The sequence below is a fragment of the Enoplosus armatus genome, chromosome 13 (assembly GCF_043641665.1).
Source record: "Enoplosus armatus isolate fEnoArm2 chromosome 13, fEnoArm2.hap1, whole genome shotgun sequence".
Taxonomy (NCBI): Eukaryota; Metazoa; Chordata; class Actinopteri; order Centrarchiformes; family Enoplosidae; genus Enoplosus; species Enoplosus armatus.
Genome location: NC_092192.1, coordinates 12,536,141 through 12,558,474, shown reverse-complemented (window position 1 = coordinate 12,558,474; position 22,334 = coordinate 12,536,141). Strand labels below are relative to the sequence as shown.

General features: G+C 41.3%; 1 protein-coding gene across 1 annotated transcript; it reads left to right on the top strand.

Annotated features, from left to right (window-relative positions):
* Positions 1–4,370: 4,370 nt before the first annotated feature.
* On the top strand, positions 4,371–21,700 carry LOC139295578 (metabotropic glutamate receptor 5-like). The gene is made up of 17 exons (XM_070917786.1): positions 4,371–4,598; positions 4,725–4,858; positions 6,190–6,451; positions 7,007–7,121; positions 9,569–9,818; positions 14,111–14,346; positions 14,460–14,581; positions 14,663–14,787; positions 14,890–15,064; positions 16,182–16,308; positions 16,912–17,029; positions 17,725–17,911; positions 18,568–18,726; positions 18,866–18,991; positions 19,159–19,341; positions 19,459–19,625; positions 20,782–21,700. The coding sequence occupies exons 1-17, from the start codon at positions 4,371–4,373 to the stop codon at positions 21,698–21,700; spliced, it is 3,633 nt and encodes a 1,210-aa protein (XP_070773887.1).
* The last annotated feature ends 634 nt before the right edge of the window (positions 21,701–22,334 follow it).

The following is a 22,334-nucleotide window of genomic DNA, read 5'->3' as shown; positions in this document are numbered from 1 at the left end:
GATATTCATTGGGCAAGAATATTACAGTAAATGAAACTCCACCAGAGGGCACCATGCGACTACTTCCAATACCATTCTGTCTCTATAAACGACAGTTTCACTCACTGTTGTCACCATGCTGAAGCTACATGTTGATTGTGTGCTTAGTCATGTTCAGATTGTGGTGCGTCTTTTGTAGTTTTCCTCTGCAGATGAAGCCAATCATCACAAAATAGCACGTACATAATTATTTATGGGGTCAAATTGACATTTACACAAAAAAACATGAGACTAATCTGTGTCTCGCTCTATTTATAAGTTACCTCTTTGTCAGATCATTATTATCGCCTGTGCAACTTCGAATAAAGAGCTTCGGGTTTGGTGCTTAAATGACTTTTATTCAAAAGTTATGTCTCATGACAATCTGGAAAGACATCCATTGAAGAGGGTGTGAAATACACGTTATATTATACAAAACAGACCTTTAATTATGTTTGGAGTCATTCTGACCTAAGGCAAGAGAGGGAAAGAGCTCCAGTGAAAGTGCATTAAAGGATAATTTCATTTCCCATCCGGCTCGGAAGAAACCCGACCACGTCTCTTTGAGAACAGAGACTATAATGACAAATTCAATGAAAAGGCATGAAGCATCAAGCAGAATAGATAAAGTTTTGTCTGTTTTGTTTTTTTTTCAGATTTCAAACAGTGAGTCAAATCGACCTCACAGGTGGGTCGGCCCAAAACAAAACCATTCAAAAACATTGGATTGTACGGTCACTGTTTATATCTTTCTAAATGCTATTTGAAACTGACAGAAATGGGACATATTGAAACTGGTTGTTAAATGTAACTTTCCAATTAAAGGGAATCATCTCATTTCACAGACCTCAGGGGGGATAAGCCCAATTAAATTATGCCTGATTAATGATTAATTGATCAGTTTGAGTTGGTTACCACAGTCACATTAAAAGGGTGAAAGAGACTTAAAGTGCAAGAGAAAAAAGAAACCACTTTATGAATTGATTGTTAGACAAATAAGACCTACAGATAAGCCATCACGTTCCATACTAACCACCACTCTATCCCTTACATGTCTACTTATATATTTGTTTACTTCTTTCTTTTTTCATATGAAACATGCGTCTGTGTGGCACGCCTCCCGTAGCTTTCCACAGTTGTACCCATTTAGTCACTGTTGATGCTCCATGCCTTCCACTGTGCACATCCTATGTGAATGCGGTCTGCTTTCTAGTCCGGGTCGTCAGCGTAAAACAGGCGAGTAACTCATGATCTCTCTCTCCACACACACACACACACACACACACACAGCGTGCCACAAATAAATGAAACGGTTATTCCTGACATTATGGGATGAAAATCACGAAGACAATACTGGGACCAGAGAGCAAGAAAGAGAGACATTTAGAGGAGGAGGTGAATATAGTAGGCTACACATGTCCACAGATGTAGGTGTATATATATGTGTAGGAACACTGTATAATTTTCTTTTTTTGTCTCTTTTTTTATTATTTTCTTTTATGTTGAGGGCGTCTGTCCCCTGTCAGAATTCAAATATATTTTTAAATGCTCGCCTTTTGGTGTTTAGTAAAGTGTTGCCAAAGATTTCTGTGAATAAATCACATCATGGAATTGGCATTCGACTGTGTGGTCTTATGACCCCACAGTACTGTACCTCATGGCCTACCTCGTGTAAACTGAAGGGGTGCATTAAAACAAACGATTTAGTGAGTATAAACTGATAAATCAAAGCATTACCTAAGGCAACAAGATTGTATTTACATTTGTACAACGTTTCTAATAAAACTTCAATGACTTAAAATTTCTCAGTACTATTGTCTCACATGGCTCTCTTTACCTTGAACTGTAACCACTCTGACCTTTAACCTTTAGACTAATGCTTATGAAACTTGCATGTGATATTCATTGGGCAAGAATATTACAGTAAATCCATGACAGTAAATGAAACTCCACCAGAGGGCACCATGCGACTACTTCCAATACCATTCTGTCTCTATAAATGACAGTTTACCCGAACTACTCTTCTTTCTCTCTGTCTCCCCAGGCAACTAACAAACCACAATTTTGCAGGCAGAAATTCATTAATTTGGCTCCTAGTAATGAATCTGTGGAAATGTGGAAACACATTTGATTCGACTTTACAAACATCCTCTAAAAAAAATTTTTTGCTGTTAGATGTGCGTCACACATTTTACCCTACAAATACATTTGCGTTACACATTGTCACCGTGCTAACTAACTGTGACATGAAATCTTATTACTATTAGATGGGAGCCTGCTGAAAGCCCCGATGATGCTGCATCTTCCACCAGAAACCACTGGATTCACCTACACATTGTGTTCACGTGCATGCAGTAACTACTGAAATGTAAATTAGTTACTGTGACTTCCAAGTATCCTCCTGCCTCCTCTGTCATAGATGGATAAACCGGACCAAAATTGCATGGATCAACATGTTCCTGTTGTGGTTAGCTGTGGTGGAGCCTCTTTAAGCTAGAGCAGGATGTTCCACTTGATCAACTGAACTGAACCACTGCAATAGTTAGTGGTATCAAATCAAGATATTTCACTCACTGTTGTCACCATGCTGAAGCTACATGTTGATTGTGTGCTTAGTCATGTTCAGATTGTGGTGCGTCTTTTGTAGTTTTCCTCTGCAGATGAAGCCAATCATCGCAAAATAGCACGTACATAATTATTTATGGGGTCAAATTGACATTTACACAAAAAAACATGAGACTAATCTGTGTCTCGCTCTATTTATAAGTTACCTCTTTGTCAGATCATTATTATCGCCTGCGCAACTTCGAATAAAGAGCTTCGGGTTTGGTGCTTAAATGACTTTTATTCAAAAGTTATGTCTCATGACAATCTGGAAAGGCATCCATTGAAGAGGGTGTGAAATACACGTTATATTATACAAAACAGACCTTTAATTATGTTTGGAGTCATTCTGACCTAAGGCAAGAGAGGGAAAGAGCTCCAGTGAAAGTGCATTAAAGGATAATTTCATTTCCCATCCGGCTCGGAAGAAACCCGACCACGTCTCTTTGAGAACAGAGACTATAATGACAAATTCAATGAAAAGGCATGAAGCATCAAGCAGAATAGATAAAGTTTTGTCTGTTTTGTTTTTTTTTCAGATTTCAAACAGTGAGTCAAATCGACCTCACAGGTGGGTCGGCCCAAAACAAAACCATTCAAAAACATTGGATTGTACGGTCACTGTTTATATCTTTCTAAATGCTATTTGAAACTGACAGAAATGGGACATATTGAAACTGGTTGTTAAATGTAACTTTCCAATTAAAGGGAATCATCTCATGTCACAGACCTCAGGGGGGATAAGCCCAATTAAATTATGCCTGATTAATGATTAATTGATCAGTTTGAGTTGGTTACCACAGTCACATTAAAAGGGTGAAAGAGACCTAGAGTGCAAGAGAAAAAAGAAACCACTTTATGAATTGATTGTTAGACAAATAAGACCTACAGATAAGCCATCACGTTCCATACTAACCACCACTCTATCCCTTACATGTCTACTTATATATTTGTTTACTTCTTTCTTTTTTCATATGAAACATGCGTCTGTGTGGCACGCCTCCCGTAGCTTTCCACAGTTGTACCCATTTAGTCACTGTTGATGCTCCATGCCTTCCACTGTGCTGGAGTAGGAGGAGGAGGAGGTGGAGAAGAAGCAGGGAGGGGGGGCCGTCGTGTGCGTCAGTAAGTCAAACATGTTTCAATAACGGGCTATATTATCTGCTGCTATTTGCAGTTTGCTGTAGCCAGGCGCCAGACTGAGCTTGAGCAGAAATCTGCAGCGCTTTTCTTATTGCTCTTCTGTGATGGAAACGGTCTCAAAAGGGATGGCATCTTCAAGGCAGCTGGCAGAAAAGAGGTAGGCTGAAGTTGTCTCTTACTTTGGGTATGCGGTGCGCACTATAATGACTGAATTCTTAAATACAGAAGAGTTTTACATAGGTTGTTGATACCTCATTGGACCACCAGATAGGATATCAATTTGACAGGTTTCATAATGTGCTGCCAACATCATTTCAGCACTGTGGACAGCAACTTGATGTAATTTTTAGGGAGGGCAGCAAAAAGAGAGGAAACCTACTTTTCTTTTTTTCCACATGATTCAAAAATCACTGTATGTTGACTTGCCTGAGGAAGTCTTACAGCGAAAAGTCTTAGTGTATTGTATGTTAAACATACGTACACTGAGCTCATTTGCTTCCTATCTCTGTCCTTTTCTCCAGGAATCTAACCTTTATCCTCGGCACTATGAGCACCATGCCAAAGATGACACATTCATCCCAACCTCAGCTTTAAGAGGACCAAGCATGGCAGGAGGTGTGAGGAGGAACACAGGGATGGGAAATAGGCTAGGGTTATATGTGAGGCTGTTTGCAGTGAGTGTGTTACTGGGAGCTGATTTGAGCTGGCTGGGCCTGAAAGACCAGGTTGGGGTCAACGCCCAGAACACTGAGAGGAGGGTACTAGCACATATCCCCGGTGACATCATCATAGGGGCTCTGTTCTCTGTCCACCACCAACCACCTGCAGACAAGGTACATGGTGTGGTGTGTGTGTGTGTGTGTGTGTGTGTGTGTGTGTGTGTGTGTGTGTGTGTGTGTGTGTGTGTGTGTGTGCGCTTATTTTCTCCATGTAATCCACTTGTGTTACACTTTGCTCAGGTCCATGAGAGAAAGTGTGGTGCAGTGCGTGAGCAGTACGGGATCCAGAGGGTTGAGGCCATGATGCACACTCTGGATCGAATTAACGCAGACCCCGCAATCCTCCCGAATATCACACTGGGCTGCGAGATCAGGTCAGAAACCAATCACAACACTTATCATGTCATGTTGTTGTTGTTGTTGTTATACAGCAATACATTGTTGTTGTGACCTTTACTGTTAGACTGAAAGTGGACTATGTGTTGGCACAATGAATATAATTTTCATAGAAAAGACGGGTTCATTTGCAAACAATTGTGGCTCATCCGTTTCTTTGAGAGAAAGACCTGAAAGACAGATAATAAATCTTACACAGAATAGCATGTGTAAGCTCAGGGTAGGATAATACCTAGAGGTTTGGCATAAGACTGTCGTTCCTTTGAAATACCATATGTAAAGACTAATTAGTTACACAAATTATTAAGCAACATTTGTTTGGATTCTGCTTTTTACAACATGTGATATTAAAAACAATGCACTGAGGCAAGGCCTGTTATATTAATTGTTTTACTGGTCTCTAAAAAGTCTAAAAAGCTGCTGTGATCTGGACTTTTTTATAAAGAAAGCAAAGCAAAATTGCACTAAAGTTAATATTTCTTAATTTGGGTCCAACATTCTATAAGGAAAAGGATTTCCATGTAAACTGTTTCCATTAAAGGAGCAGGCAAACTGCCAGGGAGACTGTAGTTAAATGAAGACGGCCGGCGACAGACAGGTGACCTGTGGTTAGAGGAATTAGGCCATAAGAGAAGACTGACAGGTTACCAAAGAGTGTAGGCAATGAAGTAAGCCAGACAGAGGCAGCCATCCACTTACAGTAACCTGCAGGTCCCACCAACATGGCAATCTGACCCACTGACAAACCTTGTCTGGAGACATTACCTTAAAAATCAAAGGACAGGTTCAGAATTTTTCAGGTGGAAGCTGCTGCAGATCTCAAATGCCATGTTGAAAGAGTTGGTTGTTGCAATCGTCCCTCCTCTCCTTACGGGCTGTGAGGTGATCACTTCCAAGCACAAAAGCACTCTAAGAAATGATGGACAAAATCCACAGTCTCAGTTTCGTACAAGTTCAGCTGAAGCTAATATGAGGCTGCTGTTGCTGCTGTTGTTCCCCAGCAACAAGCCTACATGTGACTAATAGGAAATATCTCTCCGCAGGGGAACAAAAAAAAAGGCAAATTTGTACTAAAAAGAATTTGGAAGATACCAGCTTGATTTGACTGACCCAGACTGCTGAAACATCATATTAGCTTTGGCTGAACCTTAGATTGCACACTTCTCACTGCTCCAAAAATTGTGTTAGTCAAGTGGTTCTTTCAAAAGACTATGTACTTAAAAAGCATCCAACTGGCTACTCCAAGCTATCCTCCTCTTATTCCCATCCTGCTTGCCTAAACAACGTGTACTCCATCTTTCTACACCAGGGACTCATGCTGGCACTCTGCGGTGGCGCTGGAGCAGAGTATTGAGTTCATTCGGGACACGCTCGTTTCCAATGAAGAGGAGGAGAGCCAGGGCAGGTGTACTGCAGAGGCAGGGAGCTTGCTGGTGCAGGGGAAGAAGCCCATCGTGGGACTGATTGGACCAGGATCCAGCTCTGTGGCCATCCAGGTGCAAAATCTCCTCCAGCTGTTCAACATCCCACAGATAGCTTACTCAGCCACGAGCATGGATCTCAGTGACAAGGTAAGACCAGTTAACACAATCAATCAATCACATCAAAGACTGAGACAATTTGAAAAAGAAAAAAAAATTACAAGGTAGAAAAATATCAAACATGGCAGAAAACCAAAGCAGGAAAGAAAATGTTTTTTCATTCTTACTTACGTTACTGGTTTTGGGTTTGATGAAAACTTGTTGTTGATGTCAACTACATGTGTCCTTTTTACTTGAGTTGCATTATATGCAGTGTAGACTTCACAAAGTAACCTGACTTGTAGATCATCCTCTGACAATAATATAATATATGACAACAACAAAAGCAGACATTTCATTGTGATGGATTATCTATCTCAGGGACGATTTTTACATCATAATGAAATTAAAACTGGTGATTGGAGGCCAGGTAAAAGACATTAAAGAATCTAAAATGCTAAAGCACGTGTAAGCCTGTTAAAACATCGAATGGGGTTTATAATCGGGGGTTATTATGGATGCATGTGTAAAAAGTAGACAGGCTGTCACATGGAAACATATCACGTGTACTGCCAGACTTGTGAACATGTAAATTCCTTCCAACAGAGCCTGTATAAATATTTCATGAGGGTGGTGCCATCAGATATGCAACAGGCCAGAGCCATGGTGGACATTGTCAAGAGATATAGCTGGAGCTACGTGTCGGCAATACACACAGAGGGTAAGACTGTGTGTGCATGTTTGTTACTGCTTTACATTTGTCATTCTTATATTTTGTCATCCTGTCATTCTCCTTTCATCTCTCTCTCACATGGATTAAGCAACATTTAGGATGTTTACACTGAGTTAAAAGTTTATCAGTATGCATTTGTGCAGTCTATTGTGGTCTAATACAATAGTGCAACAGTAAATCTTTAGAGAAACACGTGTGTCTGTTTTGTGGGCAGTGACTGACTCAGTTCTTAGTTTCAGTTCGTAGTTTCAGTAGTTATTGAGTTTTCCATCCGAAAGGGCAGAAGAGAAGCATTATACTTTTACTCACTGACACTCTGACCTGCCATCAACATAGGCAAGTAGCCTCCTGCAGCAAGCACATTGGAGCCAAAAGAAGCCTGCGCCTTCACACAGATACACATAGCATTCACAAACAATCAAATATAATGCATAAAGTCACTATCACTTATACAATACAATGGAGGCCATTATATCTATGGCATGAATATGAAATCTAGATGAAATTAGCTGTGATTATATATTCTGCTCATCATTGGCAAAGTTTCCCAGGGAACATCTGCCATTTGCTTTGAACTGTATGGGGTATCATGGCGCTCTGTCCACTGATTTCAGCTCTGCTTTAGCCACTGATCACATTCTCACAGCTATTTATTCACTAAAATGTGAAGGAAATCATCCATCATTTTAGCAAAGAGTTAACCCCCCCCCCCACATGTTATAAAAATGGACAGATAAAGTAGCATCTTTATTGTTGTCCTTTGTGGATGGTTAGATGGATATATTTTTCATATTTTCTTTTTTTCTGTTTCCACAAGTGAATCTCTCATATTTCATAGTGCAGACATAAGGCTGATCTCCAACTCTTGCCTCAAAGCAACCCCCACAAGCCTGACATCAAGGCAACATCAACACAGGGGGTTATCACATCTTCAAAAGATCCAAGCCCTGAATCCCTAATCCTACCTATTCAGAAACAAAATACATGGTATTGGCATCATTCTCAATATCAGTCTAAATATCCCATACCGTTGCCATCAATTTATTGCTTCTGTCTTAACCTCTCAGTGGCTCGAGGCCATTTTTATGAAATAAATCCCTCTTGATAAGAATAAGTGCTAAATCCTGACAGGATCGTTCCAGTATGGTCCATAAAAAGGAGGAGGATTTAAAAAAAATCTTTTGCATGCCAAATGTTCTTTTCCAGGATAAAACCTCATGTCATGGGTAGCTCTTATTTAAAAACAAAATCCCTATGTTTTAACATTTATGTTGCCGACTATCTTGTCCAGGCTGTGGGATGCACATTTCTTAGTCTATGTATTTAATAATGCACACACACACACACACACACACACACTTGATTTATTTATTTCTATTTCTTTTACCTGTCACCTGTTACCTGACACTACCTAGACACTGTTGTACAAGTTTGTTAACTAGTTACAAGACAAACATTCTGTGCAACATTACTCAGCATTTAATGTGCTCCAGATTAAATGCTGGCTAATGGTTAAAAATCTATTGCACATCCTTGGTAGTCAGACATCACAATTATAATACCCAGTCTGTCAGATGCATGTGCACTTTACTTGTTACTCTGCTTTGCATAAACTAATAGCAAGGTTTATGGCCCAGTAAACAATATAAACTTTGCTCCATTAACAGCTACAAAGTACACAAAATTGCTTAAAAAATGGTCAGTACTGACATAACTGGTATAGTTCTTTAACGAAGCACAGACATCCTAAGTACAGAGATGCAAAGATTCCTCTGTAGCCCCAGAGGTTACAGTTGTGGTTATGAAACACTGTACTGCTCAGCCCACTTTCCAATATATTTTGCCTATACCTCCAGCAGGGCAACAAACTAATTATTATTTACAATGTTGGCCACATAGAAGGTAAAAAAGCTTCTTGGAGAATTAGAAAGGGGGGAAAGAAAATAACATAATTATAATGCAGACAGAAATGGCAGCATCATCAGTAAGAGAGTTGAATCGAGGTGAAAAATACAGTTAAAAAAATGAAACATTACATTACCATTCAAGGAGGCATGCCACATATGGGAGTACAAGTCACTCGTAGTAATGAAAAGGATGCTTCAAACAGTGTCATGCCCAGATTGAGAGTACACTTGCCAAGCAGCAGAAAGTAGGTGACCTCATTTCCAGCACAAACAGGGAAGTCTAACCCCTGACAGCTTCCATAACGGGGACAAAATTACCAGCTTCTTAAGTGTTGTGCTGGCATTACACCTTTGTATTTGTCCACACATCTAAACTGCTTTGTTAAAGAGGTCTGGTGAGTTGAAGAATGTTGTCATAGTCTAATCTGTTTGGTTTGATAGCTTCAATTAGGAAGCAAACCCTAGGTTTTGTGTGAACAGTATTGTGTGTTTACGAACACCATTCCATTCATGTTTTCCCCTCCATAGGTAATTATGGTGAGAGTGGTATGGAGGCATTTAAGGACATGGCAGCAAAGGAGGGGATCTGCATCGCCCACTCTGATAAGATATACAGCAACGCAGGGGAACAGAGCTTCGATAAGCTGTTGCAGAAGCTCAGAGGTCACCTGCCCAAAGCCAGGGTGGTGGCCTGCTTCTGCGAGGGCATGACGGTCCGAGGCATACTGATGGCCATGAGACGACAGCGCCTGGTGGGAGAGTTTCTGCTGGTCGGAAGGTGAGTGGGGGGTCGTGGTATGCACAATTTATGTCTTCATTTCTTACTCATGGGCTTTTTGCTATTATTAGAGGCTAAAATAATTGAGTGATATATTTGTGCTTCAGGTATTTTAGTGTTGTGCATTAATTTCCAATCCAGACTCTCTTCAGATGTCCAGCATCAAGGGACAAGATGTGTTTGTTGTCATTGGGGCCATCTTTGTCCTCTCATCATCATCATCCTTATTAACATCTTCATCGCATACATCGACTTCATGATGGTCTGGGAAAATCAAGGTATTGTTAATGAATGTACTTTTTTTGTAAATACATGACAGTGACACGGTGCCACACATTTTTATGAGACTATCAAAATGGAGATTTCTGTTTATCTTCAAATTAGAAATTCTTGATACTATTTTTACATTCGGTCGATGCACTTGTTGCTATTATTGACAAATTCTAATCCAGCCTGCTTTGTTCTTATTCCAAATAAGGTTAATTCATGCAGGTGTTGTTTGTAAGACCATCCTTCAGCTAGAAAACTGCAAAAATGTGCCTGAAAAGAATACAATCTGAGGATCCATATAGAGAAGTACAGTCAATGAATCATACTCAATCAAGAAATGGAGGTATAGCTATTATCATATCAGTGACAAATGAACAGATAGCAGCATCCTAATCCATCCCTAAAAATATAACAACACTGTGGACATTTTCTGAATTTTCTACCAGGGAAATAAAGACTGGGCATGTGGTGTAGGAGAGAAAGTATGCAATTAGAAATAAAAAATAAAATAAAAAAATAAGCGGGAAAGAGGGGGTTGATTTAGCGGGAGGCTTCGCTCTCTCCGAGAATAACATGTTTTATTTTAAGGTTTAGCTCTCTGGCTCACTCTCGTCCCTCGTGTTCTATAAATGCCTTTCCTCATTAGGAGCCACATATGTAGGCTGTCGCTCAAATCTGACAGCAGGAAACATAAAATAACCTTGAACTACATATTGCAAAACACCCGCTCTATAGTCCATATTACCACACCGAGCTTCCAGACAGTTGTGGTGTTGTCTTCTGCTCATTATTAAAGATTATAGTGAATTTGTTAAGATGTTTCTCCTTGCTGTTCTGTTTCGAGGCTAATTAGATTTGAGTTGCACTGTTGAGGTGGCAAATTCATGTCTCTTTTGATGCATATGCATTAATGCGATCATTCGTGAGCACGCACTGTTATGTGTGTGTCCTATTAAGAGTTCTGGCATGTTTTTGACTTCACTTTGTTGGTTTCATCAGCTTTCTTGTTATTCTAGATAGTTACCGGCAGAAACCATCCATTTCATGTCATCCTGGAGGATGTGTCACCAGGTTTGTGTGTGTGTGCAGTGCATGCATGCTTAGGTTCCATTTATAGAAAGAGAGAGACTGAAGGAGCAGATGATGTTTTGATTTTTTTTTGTGTTTGTTTTGTTTTGTTGCCAGCACAGTTGTATCCAAGCCGCTGTCAGCCTTCAGTTTGTTTGTATAGAAACTAATGGAGAAAAGACAGTTCTTGTATTTATCACAAGAATATTATAGAATTATGATTCTCCTCCATATGGGGCAAAAAGTCACACAAGTATAGTCCCTCTATAGGATGGATTGCCATGAAATAATGTGCAGACATTTATTGTCCCCAGAGGATAAATGTTAGTAATATTGGTGATCCCCCATTGGTGCCGTGTTTATCAGAGGAGACATACAGTATGGCAGTCCCTTCACAGAAGTGCTCCAACTGACCTCTTGGGAGTTGCTAGTGCTGGTAAAGCAACACGATCCCCCACTGGCCTCCCACCAGCAGATTCTGCCTTTTGTACTGGTTGGAGCACCTGACTAAGTCGGAAACACGTCAGCCAAGGTTGCTCAGGCCGTGGGAGAGTGTTATTTCTCCGTTCTGTTTTCCGACAGCTGTTTCACTTTTTTTCCCCTTTCATCTCTTGTTTCATTTTAGAAATGGACACCTTTCCAGCCTCAAGTTCATACCACTACAGAGTTCTAAAGTATCCACTCAGAAAAGATCTTGCTTGAAAGTTGACCAGTATTATGTCGTATGAAATAAATGTACAATGTGCTTGTGTGTCTTCAGGCTTGTAGGTGGTGTAGCAACACGCCGCATACAGCATATTGCCCTCCCAGGTCGATGTGTGGGTTTCAGAGCTCTCGTTCAAGAGTGATTCAAACTATCCAGAGTCAAAGCCCTCCATGCTTTTCATATCCATTCCTGTCTTTTCTATGCCAGTGTGCAATTTCTGTGCTGGCTTCTGTAAGGATGTGTTATGAAATGATCTCCTACCTCACCCAGAGAACCAGGCATCATAAAAAAAAAAACACCCACACAACTGTTGTGTAACTCGAGCTCGGTTAGCGAAGTTTTCAAAAATGACTTCTCTTGCTTTTTTTGAAGAAGCATTTCTTTGTGTCAGTGAGGTGTGCTTGTTTACATGTATGCACATGTGTGGAGGTGTAATCAACCTTCTGTCTTTGTGGATTGTAGACAAGTGTCCAGAGGGAGGGATAATAATAGATGGAGTAGAAACCATTTCAAACAGCTCATTGATGATAAAGCTTATTGAGTCCAAGCCCACAAGGTTTTTGAATAAAGAGCCGACCAGATGTGTCTACAGATGCTGCAGTCTGGTGGTGTTTGTCTGGTGTTTAAAGGTTATTTAGCATCAGGTATCTTTTTGAAACTAATGCCAGAAGGTGTTACGCCAAACAGCCTTTCTGTAGCATGAAAGGAATAATTAATAATTTATGTAACATTTACAAGTTACAAATCAATAAATGCTCAGACTTTGTCAGAATTAAAAATACATTAACAGATAAGTTCACAACAACAGCTTTTTCCTGCGCTGAGATGTTTGCTCCTGCAGTTATTCAAGTCAAGTAAATCAATACACTCTTCATTACAAGTGTGTCTCAATGGACTTCACAGATAATGAGCCTACAGAGATCTAATTAATCAGCAGTCAGACACAAACTTTGCAAACAAAGGTATGTGACCATGGAAGTAATACATACAAAACAAAGCACACAACACAAATGCTGAAAAGAAAAGACCTAACAGGCCTCTCTATCTCAGCTAGCCAAGTCCTCCTAGTCCCATCAACCTTTGATCCCTGGAGATTTATCTTTGCACATGAACATAATTAAAACATTTCACTTCACAATTCTTAAACTTGGATATGTGAGCAAATACTTTCTATTTTCATCACCCAGTGTGTCTCGTGTTGGTACATCTGAGTCATCATGATGAATATTTTATTCTACTGTAACTCTCTGCAGAGCAGTCATTAGGTTCATTTTGCGAGGCACCACCTGTCTCCTTCAATCTGTGCAACAGTGGGACAAAATATACTGTAATCATAAGCTCCAACTGCAGCTTTTTACAGCAAACTTCACACAGTAATCTGTTGTACTCTGACTCTGTATTTAGTTAAAACCTTGATTTCTGAAATATTTTGCCTCAAAGTGTTTTCTGATATGACCTTATGTGCTATAGACTTTCTGGACTAGAACCACAGTGCATAGGCACAGTGTTGGTTAAGGGGTGGGAGCTGTTCTTCGGCATCAACTTCATAACCCTAATGATGTTTCCACCCACCACCTCTGACGTCCATGCTAGATTTCCAGGTTCACTTGCCTTAGTTAACAGCAAAATAAATCCGCTAATGTGTTCCCAAGAATGCTGTTCACCACTAGTTTACCTGCTGGTGATTAACTGTGTGAACTGCTTCAATGTTCTTTAGTATTAAATATGAGGACAGACGTTAAAGTGAGGTGTCCCTTGTAATGGTCGATAGAAGTTGTGCCTTTTAATCATTTGTTTTTCTGGCATTGTGTCCGGTTTGCTAACTGTTCCAACCCACAAGTCTTGCTGAGGCGACAGTGCTGTCGAAACAGTCAAATCCTGGTGTGGGTTGCAATATTGAGCAGTTACCAAGATGCTAAAATTGGGTTCAATGTGCTGTGTATACTGAATGGTTTCTGTGTAAGAATTAGAAAGCTATTCTTTAGGAAAATGTGTGTACATCCGCTATAATTATTCTATTATTTGCATGTTTGCCTGTACACATTTCACACATTTCTTTAATAAAAGTGCTGATTTTATCAATAGCTTTGGGAGAAAACAAAAAATCTATAGGCCAGCAAATGGAAAAAAATAAAATAAAATGAAAAATATTGAAGAAAACATGTCAAGTCTCCTAGGGACCGATCATTCCTCTAACTAACAACCTTGTTGTACCTTTGTCTCTCTCTCTCTTCCTCCTCCTGTCCAGCGATGGCTGGGCAGACAGGTACGATGTCACCGATGGATACCAGAAGGAGGCAGCGGGTGGAATTACTATAAAGCTAAAATCCGCATATGTGACCTGGTTCGATGATTATTACCTGAACCTGAAGCCTGATGGCAACCTGAGGAACCCTTGGTTCCCCGAGTTCTGGCAGCATCGCTTCCAGTGCCGGTTGAGGGGACACCCGCAGGAGAGCAGCATGTACAACCGCACCTGCTCCTGTTAGTACAACACAGAGGTCACTTAGTCTGTATTCACATCCTAAAATGTTCACCATCAGTTTAGAATACAGTGATTGGGTTTCTCTTTATGAGCAGGTCTCTGTTCTCCACAGGGAGAGAGTCTCTGCGCCATCAGTATGCCCAAGACACCAAGATGGGCTTTGTCATAAATGCCATCTATTCCATGGCTTACGGCCTGCACGCCATGCAGGAAGCCCTCTGTCCGGGATATAAGGTAATGAACAGTGCGCACATTTGTATACTTTCATATTGGGCATGACATTATTAACAGTGTTTGCTCCTCCCCTGGTGTCAGGGTCTGTGTGAGACCATGCGGCCCATTGATGGCCGCAAGCTGCTGGAATTCCTAATGAAAACCAACTTTACTGGTGTAACAGGGGAGACCATCCTCTTTGATCAGAATGGAGACTCACCTGGCAGGTAAGGATCATGGTGGGGAAGGAAGAAAGGAAGGAGAAGAAGTAGAAAGACAGGTTAAATGTTTGCATACGCTGTTTCATGCATACAGTATATGTGCCTCAGGTATGAAATCATGAACTTCAAGCGCATAGGCGAGGATGAGTACGCTTACATCCATGTGGGAAGCTGGGATCAGGGTGGCCTTAAGATGAACGATGAGGAAATCTGGAGTAACACCAGTGACCAGTCAGTGATCCAGTCAGTCTGCTCTGAGCCCTGCCAGAAGGCACAGATCAAGGTACGCACCACATCAACACACAACATTTTAAAATCAACAAGCTATATTGACTTTCTTGGAATTTTAACAGTTTTTTATTATTTAAATAACAATATATCGTGTATATATTAACATCTTCAGTTTAATATTGGCAGCTCTTTCTGTTATGATGATCTCCAAACAAAAGACATGGTTTCATACATTCATGCTTCACTGTAGACCAGAGAACATATCATAGTTGCACTGAAGAAAAACTGTCAAGCAAGACCCACGCAACAGCCTTGACTTGGTCCCACTAGTTTGCAATCTATGAAAACGGTCCAATCAGATCCTCGAGTACCCCGCCAGGGACTCAGCAAAGCTCCTTGTTCAAGCTTTAATCATGTCCCATCTGGGCTTCTGTAACTCCCTGCAGCCCATCCAAATCATGGAGAACACTGCGGTCTGCCTCCTCCTTATCATCCCAAAAGTCTCCAACATTAAACCCTTCCTACACACTTTGCAGTGACTCCCTGTAATATAGCAGCTAAGGAAGTAAGAAATTCAAAACTCCAGTCTCATGCAACTCAAGGGTCTGAAGGCCTCACACCCCAGCCCAGTCCATGTTCCTAGTTTTGGCTCTACCAGCTGCTTGGCTCTCTCTGACCTGTGCTGACCTTGACAGATTGGAGTTATTCCCTACTTCTTATTATCAAAAATATTCATCCATCCATGAAGCCTGACCAGGCCACCGTCACAGGGCAGCATACAGTTGCCAGATCTCCTGACCTGCATGTCTTCAGACTGTGAGAGAAAACTGGAGCCCCTGGGGGAAACATGCAAGAAATGACAAAAGCTGAGATTTGAACCCAGAACTTTCTGAAAGTGACAGCATAGACCACTGACCCACCATGCCTCCACTCTCTTTAGCTTATTTTCATTGCCTTTCCACACTGAAGTGCTGCTAAGATAAAGAGAACATTTTTGAAATAATGAGGCTATATACATCTTTCTTTTTTTCTTCTTTTGATCCCCTGACAAAGAAATCCTCATTTTGCTGCCCCGCAGGGCAGTCAGAGTGTAAGATTAGCTACAGAAAAGTGCCATTGGAGCTTTGAGACCTTTCCGCCCTTACATACGGATGTCTGTGTGTCTCCAGGTGATCCGTAAAGGAGAGGTGAGCTGCTGTTGGACCTGCACTCCCTGCAAGGACAATGAGTTTGTGTTTGACGAGTACACTTGTCGAGCCTGTGTCCTTGGCTCCTGGCCCACAGATGACCTCACTGGTAAACACACTTTGTTTGTGTGTCTGTTACTTACAAGTACAAGATTTCCAAACAGGCCAGAGGAGCCCTGAATCTGGGTCACACATTCATGGTGCACCCAAAATCCCCTTACGTACCACACACGCACACACCACAAGCTGGCAAACACAAAGACACACTCACTACTGCACAGAAATCAACACAAATACTCATGTACTGTACACACACCAAGAGACTTTAGATCCTTGGCAGAATACACGATTTGGCTGAAGCCAGATTTCATAACTCCAAAGTCTGTAAAAAACAGTTTGAAACACTTTTCCTGCCCTTTTGTAAACACTTATCTCCCACAGTATTTCTGTTCCTCTGTAGTTTGAAAAAACACAAAAAGACAGTTTTTCATGTGTATCCTCCATTGAAGAACAGCAGTGTGTTCATCCTGTTATCACTCTGTTCTATCTCTCTTTGATCCCTCTTCCCTCCCTTATAAATCCCTTTAATGTTTCACAACAAACATCAATACACGTCCTTTCACTATCATTCTTTCACACAAATCAAACATTTTTCTTGACCTTTACTGCATCTTATTTTCTGAGTCCCCCATGATCTCTCTTTATCCCTCAGGTTGTGAGCCAATCCCGGTGCAGTATGTCCGTTGGGGAGATCCAGAGCCCATCGCTGCAGTGGTCTTCGCCTGTCTGGGCCTCATGGCTACACTTTTTGTTACTTCTGTCTTTATCAAGTAATTATAGCCCACGGCTTTATTAGTGGTGTACATACATAGTAGAAATCAATGGGTCAATATAGCAGTAACATACACTAACGCGGTAATGGGTTAACTTTACCCAGTGTCCATGGGTAGAAAACCACCCAGTGTTGGTGTTATTCATTACATTACTGTTGGGTTGTTTACCCAAACTAAAATTTACTTTTTAATGTCACTATTTGTTACCGAATGTTACCAATATGTTTATCCTGTCATATGCACATCATTTTGTACAGCTAACAATACATTTGTGACAGTTTTAAGGTAAAACTTATAAACTTAAAACTTACCCACTAACTGTGGGTCAAATTGCTGTATTGACACAAACTGGGCACATTCTTTATACAGTGTTTGTAAGTATATGTGTTGTTAATGACATAAATGAATAACCACATGATATTCAATTAAGATTCGACACAGTTGTCAGCCTAATTTACAGTAGATACAAAATATAAATATATTTATATATATAAATACAGTAAAATCATACAAATACAAAAAATAGCATTGCTCTAAACCAAAAATGGCTTGTTGCAATTATAAGCAATCCTCATTGAAACCAGTGAGCTTGTGAATTTATGTAACAGTCCCTTTACTGCTCCAACTATCTTTTTACTAATTTTGTGAACCTATATACATAAAGCCTGTAATATAATTTGACCTATCTGTAGATTTTGGGACACTCCTGTGGTCAAGTCATCCAGTCGTGAGCTCTGCTACATCATCCTGGCTGGAATTTGTCTGGGCTACCTGTGCACCTTCAGCCTTATCGCCAAGCCCCACATAGTCTACTGCTACCTCCAGCGGCTGGGAATCGGCCTGTCCCCTGCCATGAGCTACTCTGCCCTGGTCACCAAGGTATTTTCTTCTTTGTTTTGTTTCCAGGAGGTAGAGGAATAGATATACACAGTTCAGGTGGTATGGGCTAGTGTCATGTTTCACTTCCTGTGAAACTTTGTTGAAGTTAAAGCCTCATAGTTCCATCAGCAGCTTAATTTGATATCTGATTGTTTTATTAAACTCTACAATGCCACTGAGGGCTAACTATTCCACGCTGTAAAAAGTAATCTTTACACCCTCTCATCAAAAGTCTGATTAAATGGCTTTTAGGTTAGAAATTGTGTTTCTTCCATTTTTTGACACGCTTCCAGGATGTTGGGATTGAGATGCACTTGAATAGAGGGTTCAGAAGTCAGCAGAACAAAACTGCAAAATGTACACTGAAAGTAGCTGTTGAACATTAATCACTTCTTTCATCACAGCATACATTTTGGCATAAATAGAAGGGCATTTTAGGATAAGGGCAGGAGTAAAAGGGCTACCTCCAGAGATTGGATGATGGCCAATTGTAAGGGAGGTATGGTAGAAGTTGAGGATCTGTGTGTAGGCTGAGGTTGATGTTTAAGATCTGGGAACTGAAAAGGGAGATTACTGTTATGAATCAGTGCGAGCGGTATTATCCACAGTGGATGTCAGTGAAGCCTGTATAACCATTTGATCTATTTTTGATCCAGACCAACCGTATAGCACGGATCCTGGCAGGCAGCAAGAAGAAGATCTGCACCAAGAAACCGCGCTTTATGTCCGCCTGCGCACAATTGGTCATCGCCTTCCTACTCATACTGCTGCAGCTGGGGATTATTGTGGCACTTCTTATCATAGAGCCACCACAGGTGTGTGTGTGTGTGTGTGTGTGTGTGTGTGTGTGTGTGTGTGTGTGTGTGCGTGCGTGTGAGTGTTTTACAATGTGGGTGATTATCATTTACATGTATTTATGCAACTAGAATAACCTCTCCCTTTTTCTCCTCTTAGGTGATCTATGACTACCCCAGTATCCGGGAGGTACACTTGATCTGCAATCTGACCACTCTGGGGGTGGTGGCGCCTCTGGGCTACAATGGCCTGCTCATCCTTAGCTGCACCTTCTACGCCTTCAAGGTACTTTGGCATAACAGTGGTTCATAATACACAGGCTGCCACATTGTACTTATATATTTTTCTTTCTTTGCACTCAGAACTTTTCTTATTTTCTGTCTCCTTGTATCCGGTCCTTTCTCCTTCAACTTACACTGCTAAAAAATGATATTCTTCCTTTTCTCCAACAGACTCGTAATGTTCCGGCTAACTTTAATGAGGCCAAGTATATTGCCTTTACCATGTACACCACCTGTATCATCTGGCTGGCCTTTGTTCCTATTTACTTTGGCTCCAATTACAAGATCATAACCATGTGCTTCAGTGTCAGCCTCAGTGCCACAGTGGCTCTCTGCTGCATGTTTGTCCCAAAGGTAAGAAATGGAGACACAGACAGAGTTACTATGAAAAACTCACACAGTTCTAAGAATCCTTTTTGCATCCCTGCATCTTTGTGCTAAGAGTTATTTATTGTTCATTTTCATCGTCAGGTGTACATCATGCTCGCCAAGCCCGAGAAAAACGTCCGGAGTGCTTTCACAACATCCACAGTGGTGCGCATGCATGTAGGTGATGCCAAGAAAGCTGCCAAGTCCAAATCATCTAGCAGCATGGCCAACTTCTTTCGACGCCGTGGGTCTGCACAGGACAACATCAGGTATGAGTTGATATTAAGCTATGAATAGATTAAACACCTGTGCTCAGTTGCATGTAGCTTCTTGACAAAACATTTCCTTATGTTAGTTCTCACTAAGTTTCCATAGAAAAAGAGTTATGTATATAGTGCATGAGTCATGTATATGTGTAGAGTTATATATACATAGTGTATTTTGAAGCTCTTGAATTGTGTTTTCTCCTGCATGCATGTCCCCAGCATTTAAAATAAGGGAAAATACTGTAATGTAATGTCAGCTTTTTGATAAACTGTATGAAAATGTGGCAGAAGAATATTTTGAGACATTTAAAACCCTATGAAGACCTTATATTATTATATTAACTTTTAAATATAATTCTGTCATCTTTGGGTGTAGTCATCAAACAACAATTTGGCCTCCTTTTTGGCTGATCTTTGTCAGATCAGGTTGGTAATCACACTAAGAAATACCACAGTCATGGTTTGTATTGCCGTCACTGAGCACTTTACCTTAGGTAAGGGCTTTATTAGTAATGGCCTTGGTTAGAGAAGGTCCAGCAAGCAAGAAGGGGCTATGAGGGGAAGCTGCAACCAGGTAGGGACACGGCAGACAAGGTATAGTCTAATTGCTGAGAAACTACCTGCTTGGCTCATTATTAGGCAGTCTAAACTACTCTCCTTACAGCCACATAGTTTAGTTGTTTCTGTCCATGTATCCATGTATAGAGATGAAGACTCTGCTGAGATGTTTCCAAGAACACAACTATCCCTGTTTCATCTTAAACTGTCTTTAGTAAATCAGAGCTGGATCCATCACAACAGGCCGGATATGCCAAGAAAAAAACTGTTCCCTGAGCTGAGAAAAGGCTACCTCATTTGGGTTAAGTACTCCCAGAGGAGACCCACTGCCTTTAAGGATTTCTCTTTCTAGGGAAGATAAAAGAAAATGGAGGGAGATGTGAAATTACACAGAAAGCAAAAGATAGAACGGGGGATGGTAGAAATACCGACAAGAGGAAGTAGAACATGAACCTCAGTGTAGATGGGGGAGGTTCTTGTGTCAATGTTTTCCTTGTATGGTGGTAATATACAGTGTATATGTGTTGATCTGTCATATTTATTATCACTTTTCAACCAATGTAAATCAATTTTATGTCTCTGTTTTTCATATGTTTTGCAGTGCCAATGGGAAATCGGTGACATGGGCGCAGAATGAGCACAGCTACAGACCAAACCTATGGAAGAGGATTTCATTCCACGTCAAGAAAAAGGAACCAGTCGAGGTGAACCAGACAGCCATCATCAAGCCTTTCTCTAAAGGAGGAGACGCACCTGTGGACACAGGTGTCAAAGAGCAGTATGAAGAGCCACAGGTGTCTCAGCCACCCTTCACCTGCTCCCCTGCTCAGTCACCTCTGCCCACCGTCAGCCAGCATGCAGCGAAGGCAAGGGGCTTCCAGGGAGGAGAGGATGGAGAGGAGCCACAAGCTTTACCCACCTACGTACCCGAGCACCCTGCTGGGGTCAGAAGACGAGGTGGGGACAACAACCAGGGTGTTGGTATGGTGGATGGCGGGGACATCAGCGTCATAGGTGTAGGTGACATTGGCATAGGGATGATTGGCCAACCTCAGGGCACCACTATCATGGACCAGATCAGCTGTGTAGTCAACCGTTTCACTGCCAACATCAGTGAGCTGAACACCATGATGCTGCCGGGGGGAGCCACCGTCAGCCCCTCCTCCACCGCTGCTCTGCCCGCAGCCACAGATGCCGCCCCGTGCCCACCCCAGTACCTCGCACCCAGGGGCAGACAGGCCCCCTCCACTGTCACCACATATGCTGAGGTGGCAGCCGTCTCCAATTTCTGCGAGAATCGACCAGCAGGTAAGATTTACGAGCACCTGGCTGGGACTTGCGTAAGCAGCAGGCGAGCCAAGGATATGGAGGAGCTGGTGGCTCTGACGCCTCCCTCCCCCTTCAGAGACTCATCTCTGAGCTCTGAGGGCAGCTCACCCCCCTCGCTGTCCCCGGCTTCTGAGGCTGAATATGACCAGCTGCTGCTGAAACACTACAGCCACAGCTCCTCCTCTCTCTAAACCTGTGCTCTCTACACTCCTTTTCTTCTTGTTTGTCCTCTGTTTGGGAGCATTTTAAACTCCAAAAGACAAATCTTCAGACTGGGACCAAGCTCTTGGATGCCTTTCTACATGTGGATATTCTGAATGTTTAAGCAGTAGTTTGTTGTTTTTTTTCATTTTCAGATTGGACCCACACATGCCTCCATCAAGAGGTCTGAGAGACAAATACCAGTGGCAGGACTGCAAATACTAAATGCTGAAATTAAGCTGAGCAACGTCAGTGCTTCATCTTTTGTCTCCAAACTGAAACACACACGGGCATTTTACAGACTTTTAATGACACAGGTACTGACACAGGTTTCTATCTCAGTTTTAAACTTTTCAAATTCCAAAGAAAATACTGATAAGTTGTGAAAAATAAATTAAATCGGCAATTACGTTTTTATTTCATTATAGAATAGTTATCAATCATAAGTGGGGGAAATTTACCAAATATTTATGTTCAGTGCTTCTTTGGATTATGCCAAAAATTGCTCATACATTGAATCTCAAAATGGCATTTGATTTCTCTTTAGGTAAGGTATTAGAACACTAAAGATAGTTGTATTTCAGTTTTTTAATTTGTTTTTATTTGGCATCATCTATTATCATA

Coding starts and splice junctions, on each gene's coding strand:
- LOC139295578 (XM_070917786.1), top strand. CDS start 4,371: ATGGCAGGAGGTGTGAGGAGGAACACAGGGATGGGAAATAGGCTAGGG. Junction 14,788..14,889: donor AATGGAGACTCACCTGGCAG/GTAAGGATCATG, acceptor TATGTGCCTCAG/GTATGAAATCATGAACTTCA. Junction 19,626..20,781: donor TCTGCACAGGACAACATCAG/GTATGAGTTGAT, acceptor TATGTTTTGCAG/TGCCAATGGGAAATCGGTGA.